Source organism: Capricornis sumatraensis, chromosome 4 (genome assembly GCF_032405125.1).
Source record: "Capricornis sumatraensis isolate serow.1 chromosome 4, serow.2, whole genome shotgun sequence".
Lineage (NCBI taxonomy): Eukaryota > Metazoa > Chordata > Mammalia > Artiodactyla > Bovidae > Capricornis > Capricornis sumatraensis.
The window spans coordinates 93,980,770-93,999,138 of NC_091072.1; the positions used below are offsets into that span (position 1 = coordinate 93,980,770).

At 41.8% G+C, this 18,369-nt stretch overlaps 1 protein-coding gene across 2 annotated transcripts in view; it reads right to left on the bottom strand.

The window, feature by feature from the left end:
• Positions 1–10,053: 10,053 nt before the first annotated feature.
• Positions 10,054–18,369, bottom strand: part of SRGAP1 (SLIT-ROBO Rho GTPase activating protein 1) — a 293,215-nt gene continuing 284,899 nt past the window's right edge. For both annotated transcript variants that reach the window (XM_068972150.1, XM_068972149.1), the window contains exons 21-22: positions 17,989–18,328; positions 10,054–10,624 (exon numbers count right to left, since the gene is read on the bottom strand). In XM_068972150.1, the coding sequence (XP_068828251.1) occupies positions 10,247–10,624; positions 17,989–18,328 (718 nt within the window). In that variant the 3' untranslated portion in view covers positions 10,054–10,246. The remainder of the gene's footprint in view (positions 10,625–17,988; positions 18,329–18,369) is intronic.

Consider the following 18,369-nt stretch of genomic DNA (forward strand, 5'->3'; position numbering starts at 1 on the left):
TCTTAATATCTTCTGCTTCTGTTAGGTCCATACCATTTCTATCCTTTATCGAGCCCATCTTTGCATGAAACGTTCCCTTGGTATCTCTAATTTTCTTGAAGAGATCTCTAGTCTTTCCCATTCTATTGTTTTCCTTATTTCTTTGCATTGATCACTGAGGAAGGCTTTCTTATCTCTTCTTGCTATTCTTTGGAATTCTGCATTCAGATGCTTATATCTTTCCTTTTCTCCTTTGCTTTTCGCTTCTCTTCTTTTCACAGCTATTTGTAAGGCCTCCCCAGACAGCCATTTTGCTTTTTTGCATTTCTTTTTCTTGGGGATGATCTTGATCCCTGTCTCCTGTCCAATGTCACGAACCTCCATCCATAGTTCATCAGGCACTCTGTCTAGCAGATCTAGTCCATTAAACCTATTTCTTACTTCCACTGTATAGTCATAAGGGATTTGATTTAGGTCATAACTGAATGGTCTAGTGGTTTTCCCTACTTTCTTCAATTTAAGTCTGAATTTGGCAACAAGGAGTTCATGATCTGAGCCACAGTCTGCTCCCAGTCTTGTTTTTGCTGACTATAGGGCTTCTCCATCTTTGGCTGCAAAGAATATGATCAATCTGATTTCAGTGTCGACCACCTGGTGATGTCCATGTGTAGAGTCTTCTCTTGTGCTGTTGGAAGAGGGTGTTTGCTATGACCAGTGCGTTCTCTTGGCAGAACTCTATTAGCCTTTGCCCTGCTTCATTCCGCATTCCAAGGCCAAATTTGCCTGTTACTCCCGTGTTTCTTGGCTTCCTACTTTTGCATTCCAGTCCCCTATAATGAAAAGGACATCTTTTTTGGGTGGTTAGTTCTAGAAGGTCTTGTAGGTCTTCATAGAACTGTTCAACTTTAGCTTCTTCAGCATTACTGGTTGTGGCATAGACTTGGATTACCATGATATTGAATGGTTTGCCTTGGAAACGAACAGAGATCATTCTGTCGTTTTTGAGATTGCATCCAAGTACTGCATTTCGGACTCTTCTGTTGACCATGATGGCTACTCCATTTCTTCTAAGGGATTCCTGCCCACAGTAGTAGATATAATGGTCATCTGAGTTAAATTCACCCACTCCAGTCCATTTTAGTTCACTGATTCCTAGAATGTTGACATTCACTCCTGCCATCTCCTGTTTGACCACTTCCACTTTGCCTTGATTCATGGACCTAACATTCCGGGAATAACTAAGGAGTAATCTTAATAAAAAATCACCATTTTTCACTGTAGAAGGCATGTTTTCTATCCACTGTAGAGATAAAAGTCTACTGAAGAATGATGAACCTCACCGTGATTATTTCCCAAAGGGATCATAACCCTATTTTCCAAAATTGAAAAGGGGATATATGACCCATGGAATGGACTTTGCCATAATTTTTGGCTTCCAGACTTTTGGGCATTTCAGATCAAGCTTGGGAACTTTGTGCTTGAGTCCTAACTACTCAAGGTAGGAGCCAGAAAACTTCCTTTCCTTGCCTTCCTTATTCTCACAGGATCCTGGCATATGAGCAGTGGGAGGTAACAATCAGACATCCCCACGTGGAACTCTAATTCAGGAGTGAGGGATGCAGGCACAGATTGGGAGGGTTGTGGCTGGTCGAGGCTCATGGATTTGAGGATAATAGTGAAGGGTAAGCAGGACAGTGGGGCTTTTCTGGGACAATCCTATTGGATTTGGGCATTTGTTCCTGTGTGTGCTCAGTGATTTCAGCTGTGTCCAACTGTTTGCTATCCTATGGACTCTAGCTTGTCAGGCTCCTCTGTCCATGGGATTCTCCAGGCAAGGAATACTGGAGTGGGTTGCCATGCCCTCCTCCAGGGGATCTTCCTGACCTAGGGATCAAACTCAGGTCTCCTGCATTGGCAGGCGGGTCCTTTACTACCAGTGCCACCTGGAAAGTCCTTGTTCTGTGGACCAGCCTCTAAATCCACTTCTCAGGTCCAAAAGTGGTACTTACCTGCTTTCAGATAGGTGTTCCATTTAATGGCTAAGTTCAAAGTCATTCTATTATGTTTGGGGAAACATTTTCTTTAAACAGGTGATCTTCCTTTCTTTTTTCATAAATTTGTCCATGTTTAGAGATTCTGCATATTATTCCAAAAGTTTAATCAGGAAGTACTGAAGTATAACCTAAGCATATTCATATAGAATTCTATACAGCCCAGAAATGGAGAAAACTACAGTTATCATGTTATGTTTATATTTATTGTTGTTGTTCAGTCCCAAAGTAATGTCTGACTCTTTGAGAACCCATTAACTGCAGCAGGCCAGGCTTCCCTTGTCCTTCACTATCTCCTGGAGCTTGCTCAAACTCACGTCCATTGAGTCAGTGAAGCCATACAACCATCTCATCCTCTGTTGTCCCCTTCTCCTCCTGCCCTCATCTTTCCCAACATCAGGGTCTTTTCCAATGATTTGAATCTTTGCATCAGGTGGCCAAAGTGGCTTCAGTTTCTGCATCGGTCCTTCCAATGATATTCAGGGTTGATTTTTTTTATGATTGACTGTTTTGATCTCCTTGTTGTCCAAAGGACTCTCAAGAGTCTTCCCTAGCACCACAGTTCGAAAGCATCAATTTGTTGGTGCTCAGCCTTTTTTATGGTCCAATGCTGACATCCATAAATGACTACTGGAAAAGCCATAGTTTTCATTATATAGACTTTTGTTGGCAAAGTGACATCTCTCTTAATACACTGTTTAGGTTTGTCATAGTTTTCCTTCCAAGGAGCAAGCATCTTTTAATTTCATGGCTGCAGTCACTGTCCGCAGTGATTTTGGAGCCCAAGAAAATAAAATCTGTCACTGATTCCACTTCTTCCCCATATATTTGCCATGGAACGATGGAACTGAATGCCATGATCTTAGTTTTTTGAATGTTGAGTTTTAAGTCAGCTTTTACATTCTACTCTTTCTCTCCTCAAGAGGTTCTTTAGAATTGTATCATCTGCATATCGGAGGTTATTGCTATTTCTCCAAGGCAATCTTGATTCCAGTTTGTGAGTGGTCCAGGCCTAGCATTTCACATGATGTACTCTGCATATACATTAAATAAACAGGGTGACAATATATAGTCTTGATGTACTCCTTTTCCGATTTGGAACCAGTCTGTTGTTTCATGTTGGTTCTGTTGCTTTTTGACTTGCATACGCATTTCTCAGGATGCAGGTAAGGTGGTCTGGTATTCCCATGTCTTGAAAAATTTTCCACAGTTTGTTGTGATCCACAGAGTCAAAAGCTTTAGCATAGTCAATGAAGCAGATTTTTTTTGGAATTCCCTTGCTTTCTCCATGATCCAGCAAATGTTGGCAATTTGATCTCTGGTTCCTCTGCCTTTTCTAAACCCAGCTTGTACATCTGGAAGTCCTCAGTTCATGTACTGTTGAAGCCTACCTTGAAGGATTTTGAGTATTACCTTGCTAGCATGTGAAATGAGTGCAATTGTATGGTAGTTTGAACACTGAAATGAAAATTGAACTTTACCAGTCCTGTGGCCACTGCTGAGTTTTCCAGATTTGCTGGCATATTGAGTGCAGTCCTTTAACAGCATCATCTTTTAGGATTTTTAAAAAGCTCAGCTGGAATTCTGTCACCTCCACTAGCTTTGTTCATAGCAATGCTTCTTAAAGCCCACTTGACTTCACACTCCAGGATGTCTGGCTCCAGGTGAGTGACTACACCACTGTGGTTATCTGGATCATTAAGACCTTTTTTGTATAGCTCTTCTGTGTATTCTTGCCATTTTGTCTTAATCTCGTCTTCTTGTTAGGTCCTTGCTGTTTCTGTCCTTTACTGTGCCCATCTTTGCATGAAATGTTCCCTCGGTATCTCCAATTTTCTTGATGAGATCTCTAGTCTTCCCCCTTCTCTCGTTTTCCTCTATTTCTTTGCTTTGCTCACTTGACAAGGCTTTCTCATCTCTTCTTACTGTTCTTTGGAACTCTGCACTCAGTTTGGTATATCTTTTTCCTTTGTCTTTTGTATCTCTTTTCTCGGCTATTTATGAGGTCTCCTAAGACAACCACTTCGCCTTATTGCATTTATTTTTCTTGGGTTCGTTTTGGTCACCACCACCTCCTATACAATGTTACAAACCTCTGTCCACAGTTTTTCAGGCACTCTGTCTACCAGATCTAACCCCTTGAATCTATTTGTCACCTCTACTGTATAACCATAAGGGATTTGATTTAGGTCATACCTGAATGGCCTAGTGGTTTTCCCTATTTTCTTCGGTTTAACCCTGAACTTTGCAATAAGGCACTCATGATATGAGCCACAGTCAGCTCCAGGTCTTGTTTTTTGTTGACTGTATAGAGCTTCTCCATCTTTGGCTGCAAAGAACCTAATCAATCTGATTTCAGTACTGACCATTTGGTGCCATTATAGGGCTTCCCAGGTGGCACTAGTGGTGAAGAATCCACCTGCCAATGCAGGAGATGCAAGAGACGGCAGCTCAATCTCTGGGTTGGGAAGATCCCTTGGAGTAGTTAATGGTGCCTCACTCCAGTATTCTTGCCTAAGAAATCTCATGGTCAGAGGAGCCTGGCGGGCTACGGTCCATGGGGTCACACCAGATTTGGACATGACTGAGCACACACAGTTATATTTAGCAACATGGACTCTCCTGAACATAAAATGTCAAGAAAAGAAGCCAGAGAAAATCTAAATATTGCAAGTCCATTTGTAGAAAGTCAAAACAACAGACAAAACCAAACTATGGTGTTACTCGTCAGGATGTTGATTAACTTTGGAGAGGCACAAGCCTAGCTTCTAGGAGGCTGTTACAATGCTGTTTCTTGATCTGGGGGTGGATGGAATAGGGTATCACTTTGTGAAAACTCTTATATTAATGATTTCTATACTTTTCTTTATGTATTTTATGATTCAGTAAAAGTTTATTCCCCTCCATTTATGTCATTTTTTTTAAACATCTCATGAATGTTCCAATCTGACATTTTGCTGATACAATCTGCACATTGCTGATACAGTTTTACAAAGCTATATTATGTATTGCTAGTCCTCAAGAATTTGGGGCAAAAAAAGGTAAGATTGAAGATAAAATATCTATACATGGGGGAATTCTAAACATAGTCTAAACCTGAGGATTGCATTTCTGCATATTCAAATGAATCCCAAAGTCAGCTTGACAAAGTTTACTATGCCAAAAATTCCTTCTCAAAGGAAAAAAATTCAATCTGGAATGTTTAGGACTGTGCTTTCTTAGCTGCTTAGTTAAGATCCTCCTGACCTGTTCTCTCACTGCACAGGGGTCTCCAAACTATTCTAAAAAACCCTGGCTTCATGGACAAGGCGCTGTGAATGAGGCACCATTTTCAAATTCACAAACAAAAATGAAAGATTAAAAACATTAAAAAGGCAGTTTCACATGATTTAACAATTCAAGGCAACTCAGCTCTCTAAAGGGTTAATAGTGATGAGAAAAAAAGAAATGGAAAAGTGCAGAGAATCAGACCAAACTGGAAGCAGACAAAGGCAGCCAGCACTATCTTATTTATTATAAAGATACACCGTGAAGAACAGACCTGACTGGATACTGAAGCCTGGAATGGTACATGCGAAAATGTACAGTACTATACAGAAAAGTGCATTGTCACAACAGATCAACAAAACATTTCTTTCCCTTCCAGAACTAGAAAAGCATCCCCCTCTACTTTCACCTCAGAGACGAGGAAATGTCATGGGAAGAGGCAGTACAGAGCCCAGGAGGGCAGGATGGCCATCAGCAGCACGTGAGCGGGAGCGGGAGGAGGGTGAGGTGTCGGGGACCCAGAGAGTGACTGTAGGGAGGGAAAGGCACAGTCACGGCTAACAGGAAAACGATGTCTGATGACCATGACTGACCATGACGGATGAGGACGCAAGACTGGACAGTACTGAGCACCGAGGCATAGGAAGGCGGGCATGGCGAAGACACTGGGAGACAGGGGAGTTAAGCTTCAAAACACTCGAGTGGGCGAGGAACTGGGTGTGGGGCAACAGTAAAGAGCAAGGCTAAGACTCCTCTAAAATAGAAAGGCACTTTCACATGTACATACTACAGATGTACATTGACACGATTAGGTAACAGTCACAAGCAGGAAGCCACCAGTACTGCAACTGATCAAACCAACAGGGAAGGACAATACTGATTTAATTACGGGGGCAGGAGTTAACTCTTACGTCAATAGGTAAATAGTCTCTCCTGTCACACAGCCACTTACTATACTTTAAACGTCTATAATAACCATCACACTATACATCGAACTTGGATGAATGTTCTAAAGAGGGGCATTCACAAATGCACGGCTTATATATTTTCTTTTACTAAACAGTTTCTAAGATAAGCATTATGGAACCCAGTACAATTATTTAAACATACAAAATTCCCTACATAATTTTAAGATACAGGTACCATTTTGATTATAATACAGACTATTTTTTTTAAAGAAAGTATACTAGGGTGGGTAAGTGAAAGCTCAATTTCCAGTTTGTTTTGTTGATCTGAACAAAGCTGTGCCAGAGTCACCCTGCTCCACGCCTGACACCCCAGCCCAGCTGGAGGTTGGCTTTTAGTTCAGGTGCTAGCCTCCATTAGGGAGCTCTGTGGGAAGAGTCTTCACTTCTAAGTTGCCCCACAGTTCCAAGTCTCTATGGGAAGTAACTCAGAGCCAAGACTCAGCCCCCAGCACATTTCTTGCATTCATGGTCTCTCATTACTGTGGTCAGGAATGACATCCCAAATCTGAAGTCTTCCAAACCCAACAGAACCATAGGCTCTTAAACTTTGGATTTCAGAGACTGTAATTACCTAACTAAAGTTTCTTTAGTTCATAGTCCCTAGAGGCTATGTCTCATTCCCAAATACTAAGGAGACCTCCATGTCCCTGTTTTTTTTTTTTTTCCTTTTTCCTAAATTATGAACCCATTTTTGGGAATGGCAAAAGAACAAAGACAGAAAACTCATACAATTTGACCCTTGGTGCTCTATATCCATTGATCACTGCTTATATTCATTTCAGTAGATTAAGTGGGACCCTGCTGTACGTTATGCTATGGATTGCTCAAGGGGCATCAAAGTCAGATTACATTGTGTGAAAACGTGCAAAATTGTTAATGACATTTATGCCCAACTTGAACATGGAGCTCTACAACGGGCCATTCAACAAACTGAAATAATTTACAGAACACTCATCAGAAAATATGTTTTAAGAACCACTCACTCTATGCTAATGATTCACTGCAAGCATCCTCACCCAAACCCAAAGGCCAATTTGGTAAATCTACTCAAGTGAGTTCTATGGATGGGATGTGAACATTCAGTTATATCAGCTGTGAATACATATTCTTGTGTAAGTGGAGTCAGGCCATCTTTGTAGAACTTCATTTACCCATCACCAAAATGACTCACTTCCCAGACTGCACATGAGGATCTATGATAAGGTTCCTAAAGCCGGGGTATAACCTTTTAGGAACTTATTTTCTTTCTTCTCTTCCCATTCCTTGTGCCTTCCCACTTCCCCACTGTGGGCTACACTTGTGGCTGTCAAGAGGACCGCTTGCAGGTAAACCCCTGAAGGAACTCATTGGGTGTTTTTTTTTTTGATCCTTTGTGAAGGGGCCACCTTGTCTTATCCTTGGAATCTTAGACTTTTACTAGTAAGGATAAGTGAGTCCTGAGTGAGTCCTTACTCACTCTGAGGTCACATCCTTTCCTGGGAATTGAAGGGAAAGAAAGCCTCAGGTGACAACAGAGTAATAGAGAGAAGACAGAGACAGGTAAAAAAGGGAGTGATGGGAGAGTGTTAGGAGCTGTTTCCTGGAAGAAGGCACAGCCTCTGAGGCTCTGAGGTCTGGAGCAGCGTGTCCTCTGCCTTCCAAGGCAGCAGAGTCCTGACGTGGAGGGTGGAAAGGCAGTCCTCATTCCATCACAGGTGTCAACACCAAAGGGACGAGACACTGGGGAAGGTTACCAGGGAGAAGTCTGAAGAAATGGCATTGCATGAGCAAGATCTGGAACACTTAAGTTAAAGCTTGTACAAGAACCCTCCCCAAACGAGTAAGTTCAAAACACCTCTTCTCTTTTGATGTCTCGTCCATCAAATAAGGAAGTGGTTTTATAAGAATCTTTATTTTATTTGCTAAAAGATTTAAAGTTTCCTCCACAATTACTTCCACTCCTTTCTCTGTTTCTGTTTCCCTATTGGACAATAGAGAATCAAGAGACCAAAGTGGAATCGAGAAAGAACTGGGAGATTATTCTTAAAAGTTTCAATGTTCCAGACATTTGGGAAGATTGTCCAGAAGGGTTGGTGCTACTCAGAGCTCAGTCCTGGCTGGGTTTCCATGGTTTCCAAAGGTGCTGAAAGACTAATAAAGCTCAAGGAAAAGGTTGGGAGGCTTGCACAAGATGCTGAGCTGGGTCTCTTTATCAAAATGGGCAAAAAGGATGGTTGCAAAAATTCAGAGGTTTACAATACCTGGAAATACCTGAAGTAATTTTTTTCACTTTTTAGTCCATTTGTGAAATCAGGCTGCAGGCAAGCAACCAGCAGTGTGACTTTCAAAGGTAACAATACCTCATAAATAAAACCTCCCTTTGCATTAGAATGATCAGACTGGCAAACTGAGGTAGAGATCAAAGTAACGATCTTGATTTTAGTACAGATCCCCATTTTTTTCCACATTGATGGATTCCCCATTGAGCTGAGAAATCAAAGTCCATACTGTAACTCTTAGGTGGGCATGCGATTGGTTGCCAGTTTAAAATCAAAGTGGTCCAGAGGGATTAGTTCTGGCTATCCATTTTAAGGGGGGAAAAACCCCAAAAGCAAACAAACAAACCCTCTTCATCAATAAGTTCAGTGACAGAGTAGATAAAAGGCTTACAGATGGTCTAAGTGGCTGCTGATAGAACAGCGGTGATCTGTACCTTAGAAAAAAGCAAATTGAGTTCAAGGTATTCTTTTTAAGATAGAGGGGAAACAGAGCAAAAATATGGGCTAAAGAAAAACTGTCTATGGGTCAGAGATGTCAGAGAAAGAGGAGCCCGATGGATTGCAGCTGACTATGTGAGTGATGTACAGACGAGCTGGGAAAAAACAAAGCAAGCCCTGGTTCCAGGCTGAACAACTGGGAGGAGATCATCCTAGAACCATGGGGTTGTCTTCCCGCCTTGGTCTGGCTCTTACTAGACCACAGCTTGAAGAGACAGCTGGCGAGGGAAGCTGGGGATTCAATTTAGGATCAACAGGCCTCTGCAGCATGTTTAGGGGAACCCAGATCCTCTAGTCAGGGGAAGAGAAGGCCAGGTGAACCAAGCACTTTCTCCATTGCAGAAGAGGAAAACACAGGGCTTCATGGGAGCTGGAAGTTATTTTCTAGGCAACAACAGATCTCTGAAGGAGTGGATAGAATAGGGTAACCAGACAGTCTTGAAAATTAGACTGTTCTAGTCTGTGCTAAATGCAGCGGATGAACTTGGAAACCCTCCTGGGGCCTGATCAGGCTCAGGGAAAGAGTCCAGCAGGAGCTCTGGAGGACTGTCCCCCTCCTCTTTCCCAGATTTAGTTGGCGCAATAACTGCAGAGGTCTAGCGCCCCCCTGCTAAGATTTAACTGTTAGGAATAAGACAATCCTACTCATTTGGGCAGTGGGCTGCAAATCCCACTGGGAACAGCCCACTGTGACAACAGCAAGTATGCAGCAAGGGCTGGTCTCAGCCCCGCTGCATGAGATCAGAGGTACTCACTGTCAGCTACTAAACAATACCATTGTCACCTTTCAGCCTCACCCCAAGTGCCACCGACCAACACAGGCTACACTCCAGGGCCTGGCACTTACTTAGATTCTCCTGCCTTGAGAGGCCGGTGTTTCTGACTCACCGGGCTACACTAAGCCTGAAGCACTGTGCAGTGTGCAGGGCAGAGCGGTGCTGTGTTCATTACAAACGGTGCAGCATTGGATTTTCAAGTAAGTCTAAGTGTTTCTATTGTCTTTAAAATGGCATATGTCCAGTTATTAAAAAAAAAAAGAAATTACAAAATACAAATGCCCGTGTTAATTTAGCTAATCTTAGACATTACATTCAAAAACATAGAAAAGCCAAAAGATCTCCAGTTATAAGCACACGACTAATGCACGTTATGGATCGTTGACTTTTGTCACTAATCCGTCTTCTCTCTTTAATCGTCACCCCAGATGGCCACGTTCAGTTGGGTGTTACATTGTGCAGGACTTGTCTGCTGGACCTTGGGAAGGCGGGGCGGGTCCCATGGTCGGGTTTGTTTTTGGAAGAACAGCAGGTTTCGGCCGAAGGGCTGGGGGCTTCAGCTGCACGCCCATCCTGGGGGCCACCGCAGGCTTGAAAGTACTCAGCGTGTCACTGGAGGAACTAGTGCTCCGACGGATCTGAGGCTCTGAGCTCCTGAGGGCAACGTTGTGCAAAGGGCTGAGCGATTCCGTGGAGGTGGCGGGGGTGGGAGAGTTTTTCACTTGTTCTAAGGTATCCAGCACCACGTCGGGGGCATGCTTTGCTGTACTCTGTCTCTCCAGTTCTCGGAGTTCATTCAAAGCAGTGTTCATTGTCTCTTCGATATCCTGTTGAAAAACAAATGACAGATGGTAACCTAGACTTATCATGGCGATCATTTTGAAATGTATAGAAATGTGGAATCACTAGATCGTGTTATCCCTGGAGAAGGAAATGGCAACCCACTCCAGTATTCTTGCCTGGAAAATTCAATGGACAGAGGAACCTGGCGGGCTACAGTCCATGGGGTTTCAAAAAGTCGGCCTCAACTGAGCACATCAGCACAGACTGTGTTATAAGAATTAGCGCTGCAGGTCAAGTATACTTCAAAAACAAACTCATAGCGAAAGGAATCAGATTTGTGGTTTCCAGAGGCAGCGGGGTTGGGGCAACTGGATGAAGGCAGTTGAAAGAAATGAACTTCCAGTTATAAGATGAATAAGTACTATGGATGTAATTTACAACATGATAATTGATACTGTTGTAGGCTCTATATGACAGTGGTTAAGAGAGTAAATCCTAATGGTTCTCATCATAAGGAATCATTTTTTTTCTGTCTTTAATTTTACATCTCTATGAGATGATGGATGTTCACTAAACCCACTGTGCTAATCATTTTATAATGTGTAAAAGTCAAATCAGTATGTTGTACACTTTAAACTTATGTACAGTATTGTGTGTCAATAACTCAATAATTAACTGGAAAAAAGTAATCAGACACAGATGAAGTTGATAATTAATACTAATGTACAGAACCCATATTGTTGTTGTTGTTCAGTTGCTAAGTTGTGTCTGGCTCTATGAACCTCAGGGACTGTAGCATGACAGGCTCCTCTGTCCTCCACTATCCATACATGACCACTGGAAAAACCATAGCCTTGACTAGACGGACCTTTGTTGGCAAAGCAATGTCTCTGCTTTTTAATAACGCTATCTAGGTTTGTCATAGCTTTCCTTCCAAGGAGCAAGCATCTTTTAATTTCATGGCTGCAGTCACTATCTGCAGTCATTTTGGAGCCCAAGAAAATAAAGTCTGTCACTGTTTCCATTGTTTCCCCATCTATATGCATGAAGTGATGGGACTGGATGCCATGATCTTAGTTTTCTGAATGCTGAGTTTTAAGCCAGCATTTTCACTCTCCTCTTTCACCCTAATCAAGGGGCTCTTTAGTTCCTCTTCACTCTCTGCCATAGAGTGATATCATCTGCATATCTGAGGTTGTTGGTATTTCTCCTGGCAGTCTTGATTCGCGCCTGTGAGTCATCCAGCCCAGAGTTTCGCTTGATGTACTCTTCATGTAAGTTAAATAAGCAGGGTGACAAAATAAAGCTTTGTCGTACTCCTTTCCCAATTTTGAACTAGTCTGTTGTTCCATGTCCAGTTCTGTTGGTTCTTGATCTGCATACAGGTTTCTCAGGAGGCAGGTCAGGTGGTCTGGTATTTCCATCTCTTTAAGAATTTTCCACAGTTTGTTGTGATCCACACAAAGGATTTAGCGTAGTCAATGAAACAGAAGTAAATGTTTTTTTCTGGAATTTCCTTGCTTTCTCCATGATCCAAGAAATGTTGGCAATTTGATCTCTGGTTCCTCTGGCTTTTTCAAATCCAGCCTGTACATCTGGAATTTTTCAGTTCACATACTGCTGAAATCCACCTTGAAGGATTTTGAGCATTACCTTGCTAGAATGTGAAATGAGCATAACTGTATAGTAGTGTGGATATTCGTTGGCCTTGCCCTTCTTTGGAACTGGAATGAAAACTGACCTTTTCCAGTCTTGTGGCCACTGCTGAGTTTTCCAAATTTGCTGGCATATTGAGTGCAACACTTTAACAGCATCATCTTTCAGTATTTGAAATACCTTAGCCGGAATTCCATAACCTCCACTATCTTTATTTGTAGTAATGTTTCCTAAGTCCCACTTGAGTTCAGGATGTCAGGCTCTAGGTGAGTGACCACACCATCGTGATTATCTGGGTTGTGAAGATCTTTTTTGTACAGTTCTTCTATGTATTCTTGCCACCTCTTCTTAATCTTTTCTGTTTCTGTTAGGTCCTTACCATTTCTGTCCTTTATTGTGCCCATCCTTGCATGAATGTTCCCTTTATCTCCAATTTTCTTGATCTCTAGTCTTTCTTTCCCATTTTATTGTTTCCCTCTATTTCTTTGCATTGTTCATTTAAGAAGGCTTTCTCATCTCTCCTTCTCTGGAACTCTGGATCCAGTTGGGTATATCTTTCCCTCTCTCCTTTGCCTTACACTTCTCTTCTTTCCTCAGCTATTTGTAAAGTCTCCTCAGGCAACCACTTGGCCTTCTTGCATTTCTTTTTCTTGGGGATGGTTTTGGTCACTGCCTTCTGTACAACTTTACGAGCCTCCATCCATAGTCCTCAGGCACTCTGTCTACCAGGTCTGATCCCTTTAATCTGTCACATCCACTGTACGATCATAAGGGATTTGATTTAGGTCATATCTGAATGGTCTAGTGGTTTTCCCTACTGTCTTCTTTTTAAGCCTCACAGAAACTCACATACTTCAAAGCAAGCAGACTAGCAAAAAGCATGGCTGTTTTAACAGCAGTGTGTAATGTGTATAAACTCAATGCTATTTCACATAACTACTGTGACTCTGAAGGTGCAGGAGACAGATGAAATGGCTCCGACAGCTCATGGAGCCACAGAGCAAGCACTGGCCATTCTGAGGCACTTGGCAGTCTTCTGGTGGTTTTGACCTTACATGCTGACATCTTATATAGAATTCTATTTCAATCTATGGTAAAAGGTGGCTTAAATTTAGACCAGCGATTTCTTAAGAAAAGTGAATAGGCATGAAAAATCACATTTTTTTCATTCATTCAACAAATAATTTTTGAGCACATATTATATACTTGGCTAACTTCTATCAGTTCTTCAAAAGTCACTCCAAGCCTCCCCTGATGCTTCTGTTCAGTAGGTCTCAATGCTAGTGGTACTGCTCCATAGAAAGCATTTCTGTAATATGGTATGTTGTGTATTTTTAAATGTTAAAATAACTGGATGGCATTTCATGAGCAGAGGTATTGGATATCTTGCAAGTATCTTGGATAATTTACATGCAATGAATTGTCCCAGATCTTGTTCAACTTTTTAATATCCTCCAGACATTTATGTAGGTGAAATTTTTTTTTATAATAATCTGAGTCTAGAACTTAACTCTTTCTTAGATACCTATCTTATATATCTTAACTCTTTTCTTATATATATATATATTTTATAGTGTTGAGTTTTCTAAGAATGAAACCATCATGTAAATTATACTCTGCTTTGATTAGAACTATATGACCACTAGCAGTGAAGAACCTGCCTGCCAATACAGTAGACGAAAGAGTCACACGTTCAATCCCTGGGCAGGGAAGATCCCCTGGAGTAGCGCATGGTAACCCGCTTCAGTATTCTTGCTGGAGAAACCCATGGACAGAGGCGACTGGCAGGCTACATTCCATAGGGTCGCAAAGAGTTGGGATACGACTGAAGCGACTTAGCATGTTTGACAGAGGATGGTCCACCACTTTCAAAAATCATATCACTCATGGGAACACCATTGTGGAAACTGAGTTGAGACTAGTTAATACTCATTTCAATGTACATTAAGAACTTTTAAGATTCATTCACATATGGCTGTTCTGGGTCTTCACTGCTCCTTGAGGTTTTCTCCGTTTGTGGTGTGCCAGCTTCGCATTGCAGCGGCTTCTCGCGTCGTGGGGCACAGGCTCTAGAGCATGCAGGCTTCAACAGCTGTAGCACATGGGCTCACTAATTGCAGCCTGTGGGCTCTGGAGCAACGGTTCAACAGTAGTGGTGCACAGGCTTGTTTCGCAGCATGTGGGATCTTCTTGGATCAGGGATAAAACCCATGTCTTCTGCACTGGCAGGCAGATTCTTTACTACTGAGCCACCAAGGAAGCCCCTCAATGTTCAGTTTTAATTGTATTTATGGTAAGTGTACATGTAAGTGAAAGCATCTCACTATTTCATTTGTCTTCTAGTGTGCATGTGTGCTAAAGTCACTTCAGTTGTGTCTGACCCTATGGATTGCAGCCCTCCAGGCTCCTCGTCCATGGGATTCTCCAGGCAAGAACACTGGACTGGGTTGCCATGCCTTCCTCCAGGGGATCTTCATGACCCAGGGATTGAGCTTGCATCTCTCAAATCTTTTGCATTGGCAGGTGGGTTCTCTACCACTGGTACCACCTGGGAAGCCCAGCTTCTAGTTTAGTTAATCATTAACTGAAATACATTTGTTTTAATATTTCTATTTTTTCCTTTTTATTGTATTTAGGGCTTTATATATATATATTTTAAAAATTAGGTATATCATCTATCCATTTATTTCAGATAATAAAGGGGAAATTATAAAGTATCTGTTGTAAAAAGGTAAGTGTATACCAATGTGCGCCACTGCCAGAGGAATGGGTAAAGTGAAATGTGCTGTATATGTACAAGGGATTGTTACCGGGCCTTAAAAAGGTATGCCATGATATGGATAAATCTTGAAGGTATTAAATGGAATAAGCCAGTCACAAAAAGACAAACACTGCATGATTCCACTTATATGAGGTAGTCAAATTCACAGAAGGAAAAAGTAGAATGGTGGTGGCTAGGGCCTGAGCTGGGGGGAGGGGAAAATAGGCATTGTTCTCAAATGGGTACAGACTTTCAGTTTTGCGGGATGAAAAAGTTCTGGAGATCTGTTACGCAGCAATGTGAATACTTTACTGACCTGTACACTTAGGCTGGATGGCATCACCAACTAGATGGACGTGAGTTTGAGTGAATTCCGGGAGTTGGTGATGGACAGGGAGGCCTGGTGTGCTGCGATTCATGGGGTCACAAAGAGTCGGACATGACTGAGCGACTGAATTGGACTGAACTGAACACTTAGAAAAGGTTAAGGTGAGAACCTACTGTGTGGCACAGGGGGCTCTACTCAGTGCTCACTGGTGACAAAGGGGATTTATGTATATGTGAAGCTAATTCACTTTGCTTTATGGCAGAAACTAACACAACATTGTAAAACAACTAAATTAAAAAAAAAAGGTTAAGAGGATCTGTTTTACATTGTTTATTCACATACACACATGAGTATTGTGTGAGGTAGGTAGAGGGCCATTGAACTAGTGTGATTGAAATGCCCCTTCTCTACATTTTCAGGACTTCCACTGACCTTGAGCATTAGCTTGCAGCTCTGGAGAGCAGGAATTGATTTCCACACCCACCTCCTCCACTGATTTACAAGTACCTTCATGTAGCGACTGACCACTGATTTAACTCTGCCTATAACGTCTATCATAGGAGCTGCCATACAGTAAGTGCTCAATAAAGATTCGCTAAATGAATAAACAAAGATCCAGTGATCACATAAGGATAAGTTGCATTTTTAAAAAAGCCTATCAGGGGTTCCCCTTATTTACTGAAAGAATTTGTGTGTTTTTGGTATGAATACCATGATGGCAGGCTCACTTATCCTCATGGGAAAATCTGAAGATGAGAGATGGAAAGATAAATAAAGGATACAGCTGGAAGCCATTTTGTGAGGATGACATCACTTTACAAGTGATTATTTTCATATGTGATTTCCATTTGATGCTAAATATATGGATTTGTTTTTTACAAGTATAAGCCCCAGAGAAAACATGCAGAGCCTGGTTTATCTGTTGAGGTTTTGTTTTTACGATTTACAGTTAAAGGATTTCCTGGTTCTAGAAGCGAAAGGGTTAAAGTAGACCTTATTATGCCTTTCCACTATTAAGCTCCTAATTCCATGTCTCTCTAACCTAAATAGTGTTTCATATGCTTTTTATAAGCAATGATGTTATGGATTTTTCAAATCATTAAATTCAATTATAGTCAAATATCACTGGCTCTAAATACATCTCAAAGGACTCTGCATTGCCTTTAAAACAGACAAAAACCCAAAAAGGTTAAAATCCTTTTTGATTTTTGCTGAAAAATTATTGTGCACTTAACAATGGATTAATTTTGTAAAAAATACATTGAACTCTCCATGTAATCTAATTGCTTTCCAAAATTCTTTTTAGTCAGGACAATGAAAATAGCTTGGAAATTTGTCATATCAAAATGCAGGTTTCCTGGAGTGTTCTTTATTTAAAATGACCCATCTTTAATACTTCCCCATATTTGTTTCATTAATTTTTCACTCACTTTTTTAAGCTTCAGTGATAGCTATAAGACACTTTAAGATTACTCTAATGGCAAACCCTGAATCTCCTTCACCTCCTTTTTCACTGGCCATACACACATTTTCTTTTTTTTCATTGAAGTATACTTGATTTACAATATTGTGTTAGTTTCAGATGTACAGGATAGTGATTCAGTTTTTTTTTTCTGTCATACATATATTTTCTGATGGCTTGTGCTTTAAAAAGAGCCAGAGGAAAAAAATGGTAGAATGATGGAAAAATCCATTAATATTATTTTACTTACACTTTATCAATTCTAATCATTAGGAAAAAAAACTATAAAACCCTTCTCTGCAGTCACTGTTGGGAAGTGAAGATACACGTGCATTCAGGAGTGACGCAGTAGCTAGACTTGTTGTTCTTCAAACAGCCAACCATTATTTTTCACTTCCTTTATTGACTAATCCTTCATTCCCTAAGTTGAAAGGGTCACCATCATACACTAAAAATGTTCTGTTTCACAGTTCTTCATTCTGTTCCCTTGATCTGTCTGTTTTACTAGCTCAAGCATACATTCAAGATCTGGGAGGGCTACTCTTTCCTCATTCTTTTTTTCTGAATGTTTCTGGCCATTTAGGAGTGATGGGTTTGACTGTCCTGGGTCTTACATTTCTGCCATGTCTCTGTTTAAATCACTGTGAGCCCAGTACCTTGAGCTGGCCAAAAACTTCGTCCTGATATTACGGAAAAACTAGAATGAACTTTTTGGCCAACCCAATATTTGGGCCCTTCTTGTAACAAATGGCCTCAGTTCAGTTCAGTCACTTAGTCGTGTCTGACTCTTTGCAACCCCGTGAACCGCAGCACGCCAGGCTTCCCTGTCCATCACCAACTCCGGGAGTTCACCCAAACCCACGTCCATTGAGTCAGTGATGCTATCCAACCATCTCAACCTCTGTCGTCCCCTTCACCTCCTGCCCTCAATCTTTCCCAGCATCAGGGTCTTTTCAAATGAGTCAGCTCTTCGCACGAGGTGGCCAAAGTATTGGAGTTTCAGCTTCAGCATCAGTCCTTCCAATGAATATTCAGGACTCATTTCCTTTAGGATGAACAAATGGCCTCAAAGAATGAGCTAATTCCTGTTGTCTTTAGTTGGTTCTATACAAAAGATATGGCTCTAGAAAGTAACTCCTGTAATGCCTCCTTCATCATACCCTGGTACTTGGCATGCAATATTCCCTTCAAAGCAGCCTACCTGAGCGATTGTCTCTGGGTCCAGCGGCTTGTGGTCGTTGAAGCCTGAGTATTGCCCTGATGAAGTGGACCTTCTAATAGGAGGGCTGTCGATCTTCTTGAGGGAGTCATGGCGGCTGATGTTGGTCAGGCTGCCGTGGCCTGGCCGACGCCTCCTCTCAGGACTGTCGTTGTTGAGGCCACGGTTCTGCAGCAGGCCCCGGGGATGACTGCCCAGGCTTGGGGACCCCAGGTCAATTGAGGAGTTGGAAAGACCATGTGGGGGATGGAGGGGGCAATGGCCATCACTGGTCCTGCCAGGACGCCTTGCTGGAGGGGGTGGCTCTCCCCTTTTTCTTTGTCTAGACAGAGAGAATAGCAGAGGTTGTCACACTGGATAATT